General features: G+C 48.1%; 1 protein-coding gene across 3 annotated transcripts in view; it reads left to right on the top strand.

Annotated features, from left to right (window-relative positions):
* Nucleotides 1-16,947, top strand: part of MED15 (mediator complex subunit 15) — an 85,542-nt gene that overhangs the window by 41,873 nt on the left and 26,722 nt on the right. For 2 of the 3 annotated variants that reach the window (XM_003905251.4, XM_003905250.4), the window contains exons 3-5: nucleotides 6,323-6,374; nucleotides 8,029-8,058; nucleotides 9,828-10,040. In XM_003905251.4, the coding sequence (XP_003905300.1) occupies nucleotides 6,323-6,374; nucleotides 8,029-8,058; nucleotides 9,828-10,040 (295 nt within the window). The remainder of the gene's footprint in view (nucleotides 1-6,322; nucleotides 6,375-8,028; nucleotides 8,059-9,827; nucleotides 10,041-16,947) is intronic. The other variant, XM_021921387.2, reaches the window with a different exon arrangement.

A 16,947-nucleotide genomic window follows, 5' to 3' on the forward strand; every position in this document is an offset into this window, starting at 1 on the left:
ACAGGTTCCAGGGAATAGGACCTGATTTAAGGACTATTATTTAGCCTGCCACAGATAGAAAGTTGATTAGTGATTGCCAAGCGTGCTGTAGGAGAAATGGAGTTTTCATTTGGAGTGATGAAAATGTTCTAAAATTAGGCCGGGCATGGTGGCCCACACCTGTAATGCCAACACTTTGGAGACCGAGGCCAGCGGATCACTTGAGGCCAGGAGTTTGAGACCAGCCTGGACAACATGGTGAAATCCTGCCTCTACTAAAAATGCAAAAATCAGTTGGGGATGATGGCATATACTTGTAGTCCTAGCTACTAGGGAGGGTGAGGCAGGAGAATCACTTGAACCCAGGAAGTGGAGGTTGCAGTGAGCTAAGATGGCGCCACTGCACTCCAGCCTGGGTGACAGAGTGAGACTCCGCCTCAAAAAAAAAAAAAAAAGAAAGAAAGAAAATGCTCTAAAATTGATTTTGGTAATGCTGCAGAACTCTGAATGTAGTACCCAAAACCATTGAATGGCATGTTTTAAATGGGTATCTCAGCCAGCCTGTACATATATTTTTAATGGAATGAGTGAAAATGATGGATAACAGGTCTGTTTTTCCTTCGTGGCCAGGTCAGGGCTGTGTGATTTCCTTGGGTGGGGGGCACTGCTGGGGCTGCCTCATCCCTGTTTGGTTTCTGATGGCATGTCCTGTGGGCTGGGGCCAAGGTCCCATGGGGCTACGGATACTATCATGGAAGCACTCTTTCAGGAATTTGATGGTATTTTTAAATCTATTAGGAAAACTCTGAGACATGAAAGCACAGAGGTGTCATATTCCTCTAACCCGGAGTCAGCAGTTGCTGTGGTTTGGTGACTTTTCCCTTGGCTGTCTCTGTGTCTCTCCTGAAGTGTGGAGGGCACATCCCCACCCTCAGGGTTGTATCTCTGCTGAGCATCTCCACACCGGCCTGTGCTAGGGCCCCACCTGACAATCACATGGAGTCACTATTGTCATCAGTGGGAAGGCCTCTTTCAAGTTCCAATGCTTTTTTCCTAATAGTTGGCTTCTTTGAATCAGGATCCAAATGAGGGTCTTTTTTCCCTTCGGGCCCCTCCCAGCCTGGTGAAGGAGCAGCCCAGCTGTCCTGCAGCCCTCCCCATGGGCTCTGATGTCTCCTAAGCTCCTGATTCATCTTGCCTGCCCCCTCCTTCTTACGAACTGGGTGCTAAATCGAAGAGCAGAGAGGATGCCGTGGTCTTTTAGCAAAAATATTTCCGAAGTATTGCCTTAATTTGTATTTCTGGGCATCTTGATATTCCCATAAGACCACAGTTTGGAGGTTTGGAGAGCAACAACAGCCTGACCCTTGTAAAGTTCCTATTATCTTTCCGATGATTTCATCATTTAATTAGGGATTGTAGACTAGTTCTGGCTTTTCTCCCACATTCATTATACGGAGGTTTTTTTTGTCAAGAAAGTCAGCCAGGGCTAGATGATTGTTTGAAACCCTGTGTGTTCAGGACCTCCAGGAATGCTGTTTTTCTGATCTTTCCAGTCTAAGGCATCCCCCCAAGGGCCACAGATGGGTTCTCTGTGAGTGACATTTTGAGCTCAGAGCTGTGTATCTGGGGTGTTCTGGTCCATTGCTGTCATTCATTTTGATGCTTAGATGGTCCCATCCTCATCTAGCAGGAGCTCCTGTGTCTCTTGAGGCCCTCACACAACCTGTTTAGTTTTTCTTAGTCTGCTGGCATTTAGACCCAGATTGGCTGCTCCTCTAGGGAGTGAACCCTGGGGACTTCTGCCGGTAAAGTGGCATTTTGAGCGTGCTATGTGGGCGCTGCTCTGTTCATTGCTTTGGGCCTTTTAGTGAACAGAACTAAGAAAAAACATGTTTTTGAAATAACAGCAACAACAAAACCCCATAATTTTACACTAATATTTCTAATTCAAATTTAACCTTATATATAGGGTTTTTACTTCTTTCATTTTAAACATGTGTCTTTTCTGTTACTATGAATATCTTGGTTTCTAATATTATTAGCATACTTGCTTGCTTTACTTTGAAATCGTTTCAGAATAAACAGTTTATATTACCCCTGATAACAAAAGCTAGACTAAAATTTTAAGATTACCTTGAAGTTCTAATTGCCCTTAAAATGTATCCCTTTTATTGAGAATGTTTTGCTTTTTGTTTCAGTTTTTTAAAAAGCTTCTCAAAAGATTTCTTTTCCCTATATGACTCTGCCACCAACTTAATATTCAGCTCATTTGTTTTAGTTTATTTGGAATGTTTAGGAATTGTACCTTTTTCTTTTGATTTGCTATACTTTTCATTTTAGAAAAATATTTCAGGTTGGCCACAGTGACTCACACCTGTAATCCCAGCACTTTTGGAGGTTGAGGACTGAGCAAAAGACAAGCCTGGCCAACATGGCAAAACCGTGTCTCTACAAAAAATACAAAAAATTGGCCAGTCGCAGTGACTCACGCCTGTAATCCCAGCACTTTGGGAGGCCAAGGTGGGCGGATCAGAAGGTCAGGAGATCGAGACCATCCTGGCTAACTTGGTGAAACCCCTGTCTCTACTAAAAAATACAAAAAATTAGCTGGGCGTGGTGGCGGGCGCCTGTAGTCCCAGCTGCTTGGGAGGCTGAGACAGGAGAATAACTTGCACCTGAGAGGCGGAGCTTGCAGTGAGCTGAGATCGTGCCACTGCACTCCAGCCTGGGCCACAGAGTGAGACTCTGTCTCAAAAAAAAAATTAGCTGGGTGTGGTGGTGCTTGCATGTGGTCCCAGCTGCTCAGGAGACTGAGGTGGGAAGGCTCACTTGAGCCCATGAGGTTGAAACGGCAGTGAGCTGTGATCGCACCACTGCACTGCACTCCAGCCTGGGCAACAGAGTGAGACCCCATCTCAAAAAATATATATATATATATTTTTTTTTTTAGAGAAATAAAATTTACTGAGTTGCCCCTGAACTCCTGGCGCAAGCAATCCTCCTACTTTACTTTATCCTTCCAAGTAGCTGGGATTACAGGATTGTGCCATTGTGCCTGGCTTTGATTTGCTTTTTTTGTTTGTTTTGAGACAGAGTTTTCACTCTTGTTGCCCAGGCTGGAGTGCAGTGGTGTGATCTTGGCTCACTGCAACCTCTGCCTCCTGGGTTCAAGCAATTCTCCTGCCTCAGCCTCCCAAGTAGCTGAGATTACAGGCATACGCCACCATGCCTGGCTAATTTTTTTTGTATTTTTAGTAGAGCTAGAGTTTCACCTTGTTGGCCAGGCTGGTCTTGAACTCCTGTCCTCAGGTGATCCTCCTATCTTGGCCTCCAAAAGTACTGGGATTACAGGTGTGAGCCACCGTGCCTGACCTGATTTGGCTTTATTTTCTCAATAGTAAAAGATTTATGTGCTTCTGAAGTGAAAACTCATAACACCGTGGGTTTAGAAAGGGCACATTTCCAGCCCAGTTCCTGATACTTGCTGGTTTGTCGGTTTCCTATTTTGGTGTGTCTTTCCAGTGTTTCTCATGGCAGATTTAAGCAAATATGTGTGTTTGGGTTCCCTAGGTCTTATATAAAAGGTGTATGTCATGCAGTGTATGTGGCATGGAGCGTGTGTTTCTCTCCTTTCTTCTTCCTTGTGTTCACTCCACAATGTGTTGTGAGGCACTTGTGCAAGATTTCCACATGTCAAGCAAATGTGGAAATTCTATGAAGCTTTTAACTTTTTGAGGTGGGGTCTCACTCTGTCGCCCAAGCTGGAGTGTAGTGGAGTGTTCACAGTTCATTGCAGCATTGATCTCTCAGGCTAATGCCTCAGCCTCCCACTCTGGGACCACTGGCATGTGCCACCACACCAGGGTAATGTTTGTTTGTTTGCTTGTTTGTTTGTTCGTTTTGTAGAGATGGTGTCTTACTACGTTGCCCAGGCTGGTCTTAAACTCCTGGCCTCAAGGGACCCTCCTGCCTTGACTTTCCAAAATGTTGGAATAATAGATGTGAGCCTCCACGATTGGCCTCTATGGAGCTTTTTAACGTTTCTATTTTCTTATCTGTAAACTGGATGTGTTAGTAGTACCTGCCTCTGGGTGGTTGGGAGAAATCAAGGCGATAATGCATGTGAATTGTTAACTCCGGTGCCTGGCGCCATAAAGTGCCAAGTGCTAGCTGTTACTGTCATGATGTTCATTGTTTATGGTTTGTAATACTCAGCCTCAGGTGCAACTGGACAGTTATATTTTGATAGCCAGCAGGGGAGCTGGAGCAGATCGTGTGAAGATAAGGGAGGTTCCTGACTCTTTAGCCCTTTATTCTGCAGCAGCTCTAGGGGAGTTGGTGTGCTTTGGAGCAGAAAGGGGCGTAATAATCTGTCCATCTGGATGGGGTTGGGGGTGGATGGTGAGGAGTCAGGAGTGAAAGAACCCAGCCAGGGGGATCAGAGGCACAGTTTTGGATCCAGGCCTTTCTCTCCCGGAAAGGAGCTGTTGTGGCTGACCTATTGCGTTCGCCCCTGGATATTCCTAGATAAACCCGTGTTTGGGGGAATGTGGGAAATATCATCGCCCACAAGAAAGCTCCTTGGCTGGCAGTGTGACAGCTTCCTGTGCTTGTTTCTCACATCAGGCATCCCCTCCCTCCGCACTCCCCACTAAGCCTCCTCATGCTGGTCTGGTAGTGGAACTGGAGCAGGTTGCAGTGGCTGCCCTCTGCTGTGGGTCAGGAGTGGTGCTGGGCTCTGCAGAGTGACGATGCCTGCCCCCTGCATTCCAGGGGCTGGGCTGGCAGTGGGTCTTGCTCAGCCCTGGTTTTATGCAGAAGAGCTTTGGGGACATGGTCCTGAGCCTTGTTTAAGTGTCTTATGTCTAAGTAGAAGTATCTTGTTGCTTTTGAAACCTACTTCCCCTTGTTTTACCGTTTATGGATGTGGAGAAAACAAATTCATTTGAAGTATTGCAGACCTAAGAAATAGTCCAGGGCCTTAGGAGCTGTGAGATGTCGACCTGGCTGGCCCCGAGGCCCTTCTCCCCTCATACCTGGCCACCTCGCTTCTGTTCCTGAGTGTCCTCAGGTTCCCACACCTCCATTGCCCCCATTCTCATACCACTGTCCTTCAGGGACTGACTGCCTGCGGGCCACATTCACATGCACATCAGCTTTCCTGTCAGGAATAATGGGGACAGCCGAAACCTCCTTGGTGCCCCCTTGTTCTGGCCAGGCCTCGCTGCTTATCCCAGCTTCTCCTCTCTCCTGGGCCTTTCCTCTTCATGTTGTCCTGTGCTAATTTCCCCGAGCCGAAAAAAAGAAATAGGGTAGAGTTTGGAAATAGATGTGGGATGATAAAGATTTCGGAAGTGTCTTTATATTTTTACCCTCACCTGAGACCACTTTTCATCATCCTTCCCTCTGCCCTGCCATCTTATGAGTGTAGTGGATGAACTCTTAGTGTCACAGTGACTCAGGAGGAAGGTTGGGTGAGCAGGGCAGGGAGCCGGGGCTTTGCCCCTTCCAGGCTTCCCTGCCAGAAGGATGGGCACTTCAGCAGAGGGCAAGGATGCTTCTCTGAAATAAGACTTTACCTCAGACATCCCTGTATTGACCACAAGACCAACTCACAGCAGTGATTTCCCTGAAACACCTGCAAGTAAGTGTCCTTGGGGCCAAAGAGGACAATGGGTGGGAGGCAGGCCCTGCCAGGCAATCCCAGAAACACAGCAGCCTGCACATAGCGGGCCTTAGCAGCCAGCAGCCTTCACCTCACCTGAGAGTGGGCTTCACCCTCTCCCTTGCCCTTGCATAAATGCAGATGAACACAGATTCTCCCGGAAAGCACAGCCAAGGGAGTGCCATCCAGATTTGCAGCAGGTACTGCGTCATCAGTGAAAAGGCAGCAACAGGCTGGGCTGAGAAACGAAAGCCCTTCCGTACACATAGTGCAAAGACACAGCGGCCCACCCACGGCTGCCTCTGACAGGCCTTGTGCCCTCAGGCTAGTGCCTCATCCCCCCAACCTGCCTGTCCCCTTTGTGACAAAAAGACGGCACTCAAGATGGCTCACAGCTCTCTCAGCTGAGTGCCTTTCCATCAGGGGAGAGGAGTGGCCATTGGAGGCTCTCTGTCCCCTTCTTGTTTCTTTGTGCCTGTTATTGGCCCGCCTAGCTAAGCACTGACGGCTCCCTTCCGAGAGGCGGATTCCAGAAGAGGCCGAGTGTCTGAGTCTGCCTTGCAGAATGGGCTTCGGGCTTCAGCTCGGCGCCAGCAGGCGAGGGGGCGGGAAGGGGGAGTCCGATGACTGCGCTTCTTCATTTGGGATTAAACTGCTTCCTGTTTTTACTTTTAGGACGAATACCTTTCTCTCGTGGCCAGGCTCATTATCCATTTTCGAGACATTCGTAAGTAAGATTTCACATTTCTGGGTTGTTGAGATCTCTGTGAGAGGCCAGCCCTGACGCTGCCTCAGCAGAGCTTTCTGGGCAGGCCGTGGTGCCTGAGTCAGAAGGTCTGTGTCACCTCACTTCCTTTTGGGAAGTTCTTCACTGCCTTGCATTTGATTCCAGATCCCCCATCCTCCCAGAGCCTTGGCCTCAAAAATGCTGATTCTAGCATCATGGAAATGCTGTCCTCAAAGTGGTCTAAACGGGGTTGCTGTTTCACTGCTCACTTAATCTCCCTTTTCCTAGGGCTGTTGTTTTTACTTCTGGGAAGTTCTGTTTACCCTGGAACAGAAACTCTTCTTCCCTAAAAGTTGATTTTATTGACCCCTGGAGGCCAGAGACACTTAGGCATATGTTCCCTCCAGACTGGAAGCTTCTGAGGAGGACCTCCTGAGTCTGCACCCTGGCTCCCTGCTGTGTTGAGGGCCCCCGTGTTTACCTCACGTTGTGCCTCCTCTGATTCAGAGGGCCCAGTGTGGTTCTATCAACCAGGCAGTGGCCCCAGCTCTGCAGAAGTGAGTTGTCATTACATCCTAGGGCCCGGGTCTTGGTGCTTGTGTGTGTTACTTGGAAGTATGTGGACACCAAGTGTTCCTGGATGGCCACAGCCTGTGAAGGAAACTGGGGCCAGCAGCTGCTCTGTGTTTTCAGCCAACGATGGCTCCTGCCCACTGCCGCTGCGTAACCACCAGAGGCAGGCTTCTCTTGACATAGGCCTGTCCTTGGAGCACGTGTTTGGCGAGTCCTATTGCTATTCCCCTGTGGGTTAGGGACAGGCAGCTGTACCTTCAGTGTCTGTTGTTAGGGCAAAGGGAGACACTGAGCACCCCAGAGCCTGGTAGGTTTTGCTTCTTTCCATACTAACTTTTTACCAGAATGGCCAGCAAGGTGAACTTCACTTTCTCTGTGGTGTTGGGAAGGTGCCGGGATGTGTAAGAGGAGAAGGAATAGCCCAGATGATCTGGCCCAGATGCGCTGGCAGACTCCCCATGTTCTGCTTTCAGGGACAGTGTCCCACCTGGTGCACACAGTCCTGTGGGGCTTATGGGGTCATGGGGAGCAGCCAAGCAGGAGGCTCAGGGCCCCATGGCTGCTACAGAAGTTCTCCACTGGGCACTGGGGTCAGCTGGACTGGCTTCCAGCTGGCCGTGGACAGCCTCAGTTTCCTCATCTAGGTAACAGAGACACTGCCTCACCAGAGCAGACTGCAAAGGGAGGCAGTGTCAAGTCTCAGCACCACTCCAGCCCTGCCATGGGTTCCTGTAGTGTTCTTGTTACTTGTTTTCTTAGGGCTGAGCTAAGACTCTGGACCTGGAAAAAAGGAAAGCCAGAGTAGGCCCAGAGTCCCCAACCCCAGAGTGCTTCAGCCTTGGGGGCAGCTCCCTAAGGCCCCAAGTTGACCCTGGAGCTACTCTGCACCCTCTGCTCCCAGGTCCCTTGTGGGGTCAGCGCTGCCAAGAGTGGAAACACTTCCCCTGGTAGCGGGCAGTACTAGGAGCTCTGTGGGGATTGAGGCTTGGGCAAATGCCTACAGAACTGACCTACCCATGGAAATATGTGGTTATATAAAACTTTGTTTACTTTGGTTTTTTTCGTTTGTGTTTTCATATAGATAACAAGAAATCTCAAGCTTCCGTCAGTGGTAAGAGTTTTCCCTTTTGAGTTAAAGTTTCTCCCAACTTTGGATTTGAGGTGACAAGAATGACATAGTGCATGCCTCATGTGCCTGGATTAACCTGTCAGTAGAGGAGAATACTTGCGGAGAGAGCTGTGGAGGGAGGAGGCTGACCAGCTGTGCCCCGACCTCTCCAGCCTTCGTCTTCCTGCAGACTGTGAAGTCACATGATCCTCCCCATCCCGTTTCATACAAATGCTGCCTTTGCCCAGCAAAAAGATAAACACAAAGCTATTAAGACATTATCCAAAAGTGTTGAGCTCTGTTGTAGAGAATTATTATGCTGTTTTCAGTGTAATAATATGTAGCAGCATTTCTGAGAAAATGCTGTGAATTCACTTTTTTAAGTTACAAAGTTTCTTTGTAAATTTAGAAATCTGGCTGGGTGCTGTGGCTCATGCCTGTAATCCCAACACTTTGGGAGGCTGAGGCAGGCAGATCACTTGAGGTCAGGAGTTCGAGACCAGCCTGGCCAACGTGGTAAAACTCCGTCTCTACTAAAAATACAAAAATTAGCCGGGTGTGGTGGCACGCATTGTAGTCCCAGCTACTCGGGAGGCTGAGGCATGAGAATCGCTTGAACCTGGGAGGCGGAGGTTGTAGTGAGCTGAGATTGTACCGCTGCGCTCCAACCTGGGTGACAGAGTGAGACTCCATCTCAAAAAAAAAAAAAAAAAAAAAGTTTAGAAATCCATATTTTTAAATTTCAGGGTTTATCACAGAAGGGGAATTCTGTCAACTCAGCCTTGGTCTCTGCTGACTAAGCTATGAGGGAAGGGGTTTAACAGATCCAGGCTGGCCAACTGCATTCTGCCATTGGGAAGGGAGTGCACTGGCCTCACAGGCTGCACACCACTGTCTGCCCTGCCCTAGACAGTAGAGCTGTACATGCCAGCTGTCTCTGCCTGTGTGGGTCTCACCTCTTAGCCAGGACAGGGATTCTTGGCCAGCTGGGCTGAGCAGCAGCAAGGGCATGTGGCCAGAACATCTGGGCCCCTTGGCATTGGAGCATGGGGTCCTGGGCACCACCCAGTTGTGTGACATGGTGGTCCTGCCAGGCCATATCTGTCTGTGGGTAGCTGTTTGCTATTAAGTCCACACTGTTGTGACAATGGCATCCTTGTCCTTTGTTGTGGCATTGCTCACTGAGCTGCTGACCTGGTGGGCTTGGCACATTTCTCCTCGGTGCTCTGTGGAGCCCTCCTCTGCACCCCTCAGCTGTTCTGGCATGGTGGCCCTGCACACAGGGGCCCAGGCTGAGTTGGACTGTGCAACAGTAGGAGTGGAGCTCTGTGTGCCTGTGGACTTGTGCCCTCCCTGGGAGAGCATCCCCTGGCCACTGTGTTTCTGCTTGCTCAGAAGGGCCCATCGTGCTTTGTGTGCTCACCCAGCAGGAGGGCTGGACAGTCAGGAGAGGTGGGAGTAGCCACCTGCCCTCAAGGCCTCAGCCCATCTTTAGTGCACCTGCAGACATCAGAGAGGTCATTTGTCCCTTAACATTAGGACCCTGGACCAGGCCAGGCTAGAGGTATGGGTCGTGCAATGACCAACACACCTGGCATCCTACCCACTCATATTTGGGAGTCTCCAGGAGCCTAGTCTCTTACTGCTTGGGGCTGTGAGGGGATTGAGCCTGTAGGTAGGAGAGATCTATGCTCTGTGAGCCTTACGCCATTTGAGCCATGGTCAGTCTGTTAGTCCCTTTCCTGAGAAGCTCTGCCCTTGTGTTCCCACAGATCCTATGAATGCACTCCAGAGCCTGACTGGCGGACCCGCCGCGGGAGCCGCCGGAATTGGCATGCCTCCTCGGGGCCCGGGACAGTCTCTGGGCGGGATGGGTAGCCTTGGTGCCATGGGACAACCAATGTCCCTCTCAGGGCAGCCGCCTCCTGGGACCTCGGGGATGGCCCCTCACAGCATGGCTGTCGTGTCTACGGCAACTCCACAGAGTGAGTACCACGCTTCCTGGAGGATTTGCCACTTTCCTTGCAAACGATAACACATTTTATTCCTGTGCTTATGATGGTATCAAGAAAAGCATGGAGAAGCTCCAAATCGCTTTTTTTTTTTTTTTTAAATCTTTGTTGTATGTGGCTTCCAATCTTCTTTGAGCTCCCAGAAGGGTTAAGTGATCCTGGGCCCTCCTCCTAGCCCTGGGCAGGAGGGTGGGGATGGCCGGAGACTCCAGCCAAAGGTTTGTGTTTTGTGGCTGAGATAGATACAGTGTGTTTCAGGGGGTTCTCAGCCACGAGGCAGGGCTGAGTGCCAGCACCCACAACTCCACTGTCTGCCCGAGCTCTGGGCACCATCTCTTCTAGTGGTGCCCTTGCCACTTGGTCACCCTGGGTGTGGCTTGCAGCCGTATTATCTTCTGACTTCCTTTCTGTGAAGGAGACTCTATGTCCTCTCCACACGGCTGCCCTGGTGGGGAACTGGGCTGTGATCAGGTGTTACAGGTGAACCAAAGCTGCTCTCAAGGGGAGGTAAAGAACCTCCCTCTTCTTTCCAGGACTGTCTTTTGAGATGGGGTCTTGCTCTGTGGGCCACACTGGAGTGCAGTGGCACAATCACGGCTCACTGCAGCCTCGACATCCTGGGCTCAGGTGACCCTCACACCACAGCCTCCCAAGTAGCTGGGACTACAGGCTCACAGCACCGCGCCCGGCTAATATTTTGTATTTTATGTGGAGATGGGACTTCACCATGTTGCCCAGGCTTGTCTTGAACTCCTGGGCTCAAGTGATCGCCCACCTTGGCCTCCCAAAGTGTTGGGATTACAGGCGTGAACCACCACGCCCACCCTCAGGACCTATGTTGATGTATCTTCGAGTCCCATCAACATTTCTTGGAGTGTGCTGTGCCCACTGCAAAGTCCTTTAGTGTTTTTTTCCCTTTCATATAACTTTTTATTTTTAAAATAGTTTAGGAGTCACAGGAAGTTGTAGACTAGCACAGAGAGTTCCCACATGCCCTCTACCCAGCTCTCCCCAGTAACAATATCTTACACAGAACATGGTCAAAACCAAGAAATTAATGTTGAGGCAGTGTAATCACCTCAGTTAGAGACTTAACTTGGACTTCATTTTTTTTTTTTTTAATTTTGAGACAGAGTTTCACTCTTGTTGCCCAGGCTGGAGTGAAGTGGCGTGATCTCAGCTCACTGCAACTTCTGCCTCCTGGGTTCAAGCAATTCTCTTGCCTCAACCTCCTGACTACCTGGGACTACCGGTGCCTGCCGCCATGCCCAGCTAATTTTGTATTTTTAGTAGAGATGGGGTTTCACCATGTTGGCCAGGCTGGTCTCAAACTGCTGACCTCAAGTGATCCTCCCTCCTGAGCCTCCCAAAGTGCTGGGATTACAGGCGTGAGCCATCATGCCCAGCCAACTTCATCAGTTTTTTACACTCATTCTTGGGCTGCATATATGTGTATGTGTAGGTCTGTGAGATTTTACCACATGTCAAATCAAGTAGCCATCACCACAATTGGCATGCAGAGCCGTTCCATTACCACCAACCAGCTCTCTTGTGTTATCTTTCAGAGATCACACCCTCCCTCCAGCCCTAAGCCCTGACAATTGCTGATCTGTCGTGTGTCTCTGTAGTTCTGTCCTTTTGTGAATGTTGTATAAATGGAATCATACCATATGTGACTTTTTGAGATTGGCTTTTTAAATTCAGTCTGAGATCTTTGAGATCCACCCAGGTTTTATCAGTAGTTCATTCCTTTTCATCACTAAGTAATATTCCATGGAACGGATTTTCCACAGTTTATTCATTCACCCATGAAGGACATTGGGTTGTTTCCTGCTTTTGGCTACTATTATGCAAACAAAGCTGCTGTGGATATCTGTGTACAGGCTTTGGTGCTTCAGTGTATTTTTATCACACATCCCTCATGATAACCCTATGAAGAGGGCAGCATCACCCCCTCTGCTTTGTCCAGCTGCTAATGAGAGCTGGAGTCACACCCCAGGCCAAGAGCCGGGATCAAAGCTGCTGCCTGACACCATCCTCATGCTCCTACCCCATCCTGTGTCAGGTTTCCTATTCTTTGAGGCCATAGGCATGCTCATTTCTACCCACTCCTGCTCTGGAGTCTTCCTCCATCCCGAGCCACCTTCCCTTCTCATACCTTAATTCTCCTCTTACTTCGTGTCGTCTAACTCTCAGTACATGCTGGTTTCCTCGTCCTAGAACAATCTGCTTGGTTCTTCGTCCCAAGCTCTCATCACCTCACTCTTCTTAGCACATCAGATACGTACGCCAGCTGGGTTTAGGGAGGACCCACAGAAGTACTGGCTCAAGTTCCTTGTCATGTTCTACTCTCGTGTACTGGGTGCATTTTTTTTTTTTATCATGAGCTTATATTTGATAATAAATTGTTTTTAAATGTATTTGAGTTTAGAATGCTCACATGAGTTGCCTTGTCATCCCACTCCAGAGACTTTGTCTTAAACCAGTTTTGTCAGAAGTTCAGTGGTGAAGCTTGATATCCTGCCCTTGCCCTCCCCAGTATGACCTTGGCCCAAATCCTGTTTTTAGCTTCCAAGGGGCCTGGTCTTCTGTGTGTGGCACTAGTTGAAAGTTACAGTGGGGGCCAGGCACGGTGACTCATGCCTGTAATCCCAACACTGGGAGGCCAAGGTGGGCGGATCGCGAGGTCAGGAGATCAAGACCATCCTGGCTAACATGGTGAGACCCCATATCTACTAAAAATACAAAAAATCATCCGGGCATGGTGGCGGGCGCCTGTAGTCCCAGATACTCGGGAGACTGAGGCAGGAGAATGGCGTGAACCTGGGAGGCGGAGCTTGCAGTGAGCCGAGATCGCACCACTACACTCCAGCCTGGGCAAGAGAGGGAAACTCCATCTCAAAAGAAAAAAAAGAAAAGTTACAGTGGATTCTGTACTTCAGGATCTTGTTACCACCTTTGTCAGAGACCATATCTCCCTGCCCTTTACCACTTGCCTCCCTGGTCTCCCTGAAACTAGTGGTGTTGCCTGATGGGCATTTAATATCCCTTCCTGATACCTTTCCCAAAGACTACTACATGATTAAGGCCCTTTCAGATCTTCATCTGGTGCCACCAAGAGGGCAGAGCCTGGGGCAGAGGTTTTGCCAGGGATTCTCAAAGGGTAGGCCAGGGGACATTGTGGTAGTTTTCAGGTGACCCAGGTTAGTCTGAAAAGGCTGAAACTGCTGGTTGTTCCTATGGCTGGGGCTGCAGTACAGAGTTGGAAGCAAAGCTTTTCACGCTGTGCATTTCTGTTTCTCAATGAGTTTTATATCACGTGCATGTGAAGCTGACTTTAAAAATAATTTCTGCTGCCAGCTGTGTGACGGACTGGGTGCTGAGGACATGTCCTCCTCCTGGATAACTAGGTCCTGGTTAGGGTGCACTTTGGATTGCTGGCCTGCAGCAGTTGGGGAGGCTTTGTCCTCCTGAGCCTCGGCTGCTGCAGGGTGGGGGAAAGTAAGCTTGGGATTCCTCTAGTCAGCCAGGGTTTGTGCTGGGTCCTGTGGTCACCCCCCAGGTCCCCCAGAAGCAGGTGCAGATTGGAGGAACATGTCCCCAGTGTAAGACCTGTGACAGTTGTTCATTAAGGTCAAGCAATCAGCATACAGAGATCACCAGCCATGAAGGGAAGGAGAGACACCATGAAGGCGAACAGAAATAATAGACACATGTAGGCATGCCCAGTGACCACACATTCAGGAACTGTTAGATATGGGCCATGGGGTGTATAAAGAAATAAAGTGGAGAGCCGGGCACAGTGGCACATAACTACACTCCTGGCTACTCGGAAGGCTAAGGCAGGAGGATTTGCTTGAGGCCAGGAGTTTGAGGCTATGGTGAACTATGATTTCACTACTGTACTCCAGCCTGGGGGATGGAGCGAGACACCATCTCTGAAAAAATAGAAAACAAAAAAGAAAAGAAAAAGCAGAAATTCAAATGAAAAAGCATCATCAGGAGCGATGAAGCAGATTTGAAATGGAACCAAATGAAAGCTGTAGAAATTAGCAGTATAATTTTTGAACAAAGGAAGTGGATGGATAAACAGCACATTAGATACAGCTGAAGAAAGAATTTGTGTAATAGAAGCTACATTTGAAGAAATTACCTAGAATGTAGCACAGAGAAGAGCACATGGAAAATATGAAAGCAAGGGTAAGAAATGAGGATAAGATCAGAAATTTGAATTGGCATCCAAGCAAAGCCCCAAAAGGATCAAATGGAGAGAATGGAAGAAAACAATATGTGAGGGGATAACTACTGAGAAAAGCCCATCTGGCCCCAACCTAGTTAGCCATCTCATTTGATGTGAGACTGCGGAGCACCAAAGGCCAGAGGAATATCTTAGAAATAGTCAGTTGCTGCAAAGGAGCAAGGAGTACACTCAGCAGTGGAGTCAGAAAGATAATAGAATATTGTTAAAGCACTGAGAATAGAGCTGCCAGTCACATTTGTATGCCAGCAAGACTCAAGGATGTGGAAAGCAAGCCATTTTTAGATAAACCTAGCCTTAGAAACTTTCAGTAAAAGATTTTCTAAAGGATATATCCTTTTTTCTCCTTTTTCCAATAAGCCTTTTGCACTCTTAGATATATTCTTTTGTTTATCCTCTCCTCTTCCCTCTCAGGTGATGCAAGGTATAAAATGGGAAAAGAAACGTTGAGCGTAGGTGATAGTAAATGTGTGTAAATCTAAACCAGTGATTCTCACCCTGGGTGACGTTCCACCACAGGGGATATTTGACAATGTCCGGAGACATTTTGGGATGTCACTACTGTGGGGGTGCTGCTGGTGCATAATGGGTGGAAGTCAGAGATGCTGCTAACCATCTTACAAATACGGGCCAGCACCCCACAACATAGAATCATCTGGGTCAAGTGTCAGTAGTGTAGCGAAAAGGTTGAAAATCCCTGGTGTAAATAAAAATTTACCTCTGTAAAATAAAACAGTCAAGCTAACTTCCATACAGACTTGCCACATTCCAAGCACTATTTTATTTATTTTATTTTATTGTTATTTTTTTTTTGAGATGGAATCTCACTCTGTCACCATACTGGAGTGCAATGGCACAATCTCAGCCCACTGCAACCTCCACTTCCTAGGTTCAAGCAATTCTCCTGCCTCAGCCTCCCAATTAGCTGGGACAACAGGCTCGCGCCACCACGCCCAGCTAATTTTTGTATTTTTAGTAGAGACAGGGTTTCACCATGTTGGCCAGTTGGTCTCGATCTCCTGACCTCATGATCTGCCCACCTTGGCATCCCAAAGTGCTGGGATTACAGGCGTGAGCCACCGTGCCCGGCCTATTATTATTATTATTTATAGACCTAGGGTCTCCTCATGTTGCCCAGGCTGGTCTTGAATTTCTGGGCTCAGGCGATCTGCTGCCTCGGCTGTGCAAAGTGCTGAGATTATGGGCATGAGCCACAGCACCCAACCCCAGGCACTATTTTGAGTGTTTTACTTACATAATAGATTATTTAATTCTTAGTCCAGTGTGTGGAGTGGATACTATTATTGTGTTTTCTAACAGGGAAAACTGAGGCAATGAGCAGTGACAGAGTTGAGGTTTTGAGTCCAGGCAGCCTCGCTCAGAGGCTGTATCCCTAGCCTCACATCCATCCAGCCTTTTTTTTTTTTTTTTTTTTGAGACGGAGTCTCGCTCTGTCGCCCAGGCTGGAGTGCAGTGGCTGGATCTCAGCTCACTGCAAGCTCCGCCTCCCGGGTTTACGCCATTCTCCTGCCTCAGCCTCCCGAGTAGCTGGGACTACAGGCGCCCGCCACCTCACCCGGCTAGTTTTTTTTTTGTATTTTTAGTAGAGACGGGGTTTCACCATGTTAGCCAGGATGGTCTCGATTTCCTGACCTTGTGATCCGCCCATCTCGGCCTCCCAAAGTGCTGGGATTACAGGCTTGAGCCACCGCGCCCGGCCCATCCAGCCTCTTAATAGAATGTCTGCTGTGAAGAGTTAAGATCAACAAAATATGATATAAATGAAAGTCAGCAGGGAGATAGAGTGTGAATATCGGTTCTGTCATGTACATATAAAACCTACTTTAAAAAGTAGTAAATTTGGGAAATGCTAAAATATTGATAAGGTTTATATTTTAAGTTAAATATGCATGATAAAATTGAAAACTTACTGCTAAAACAATGGAAATAATTCATAAAATTTAAAATCAGTAGAAAAAATAGGATAAGGCAGAAATCCAGATAATACAAAGTTCAGTCCAGTCATCTAGCAAAAATGCAATCAAAAAATACAAAGCTTAGAAAAGGAAAGACAAAGGCCTGGTGCGGTGACTCACGCCTGTAATCCCAGCACTTTAGGAAACTGAGTCAGGCAGATCACGAAGTCAGGAGATTGAGACGATCCTGGCCAACATGGTGAAAACCTGTCTCTCCTAAAAATACGAAAAATTAGCTGGACATGGTGGTGCATGCCTGTAATCCCAGCTACTTGGGAGGCTGAGGCAGGAGAATCGCTAGAACCCAGGAGGCGGAGGTCGCAGTGAACCGAGATCACACCACTGCACTCCAGTCTGGAGACAGAATGAGACTCCATCTCAAAAAAAAAAAAAAAAAGAGAAAAGGAAAGACAAATATTAATAGAAATAAGTTTAAAAATATAAGTAATCATAATAAATGTGAGTGGACTAAACTTTTCTGCTGAAAGATAGGAAATGTGAGAACAAATGGAAATGAAACAGCACAGTTGTTTTATTGTTAGAAGAAACACACACCTACAATATAACATGTGAAAGGATTGTAAGTAAAACACTCAAAATTTTATTTTTAAATAAAAGATGAAGAAAGGCCGAGTGCAGTGGCTCA

Source organism: Papio anubis, chromosome 16, assembly GCF_008728515.1.
Source record: "Papio anubis isolate 15944 chromosome 16, Panubis1.0, whole genome shotgun sequence".
Taxonomy (NCBI): Eukaryota; Metazoa; Chordata; class Mammalia; order Primates; family Cercopithecidae; genus Papio; species Papio anubis.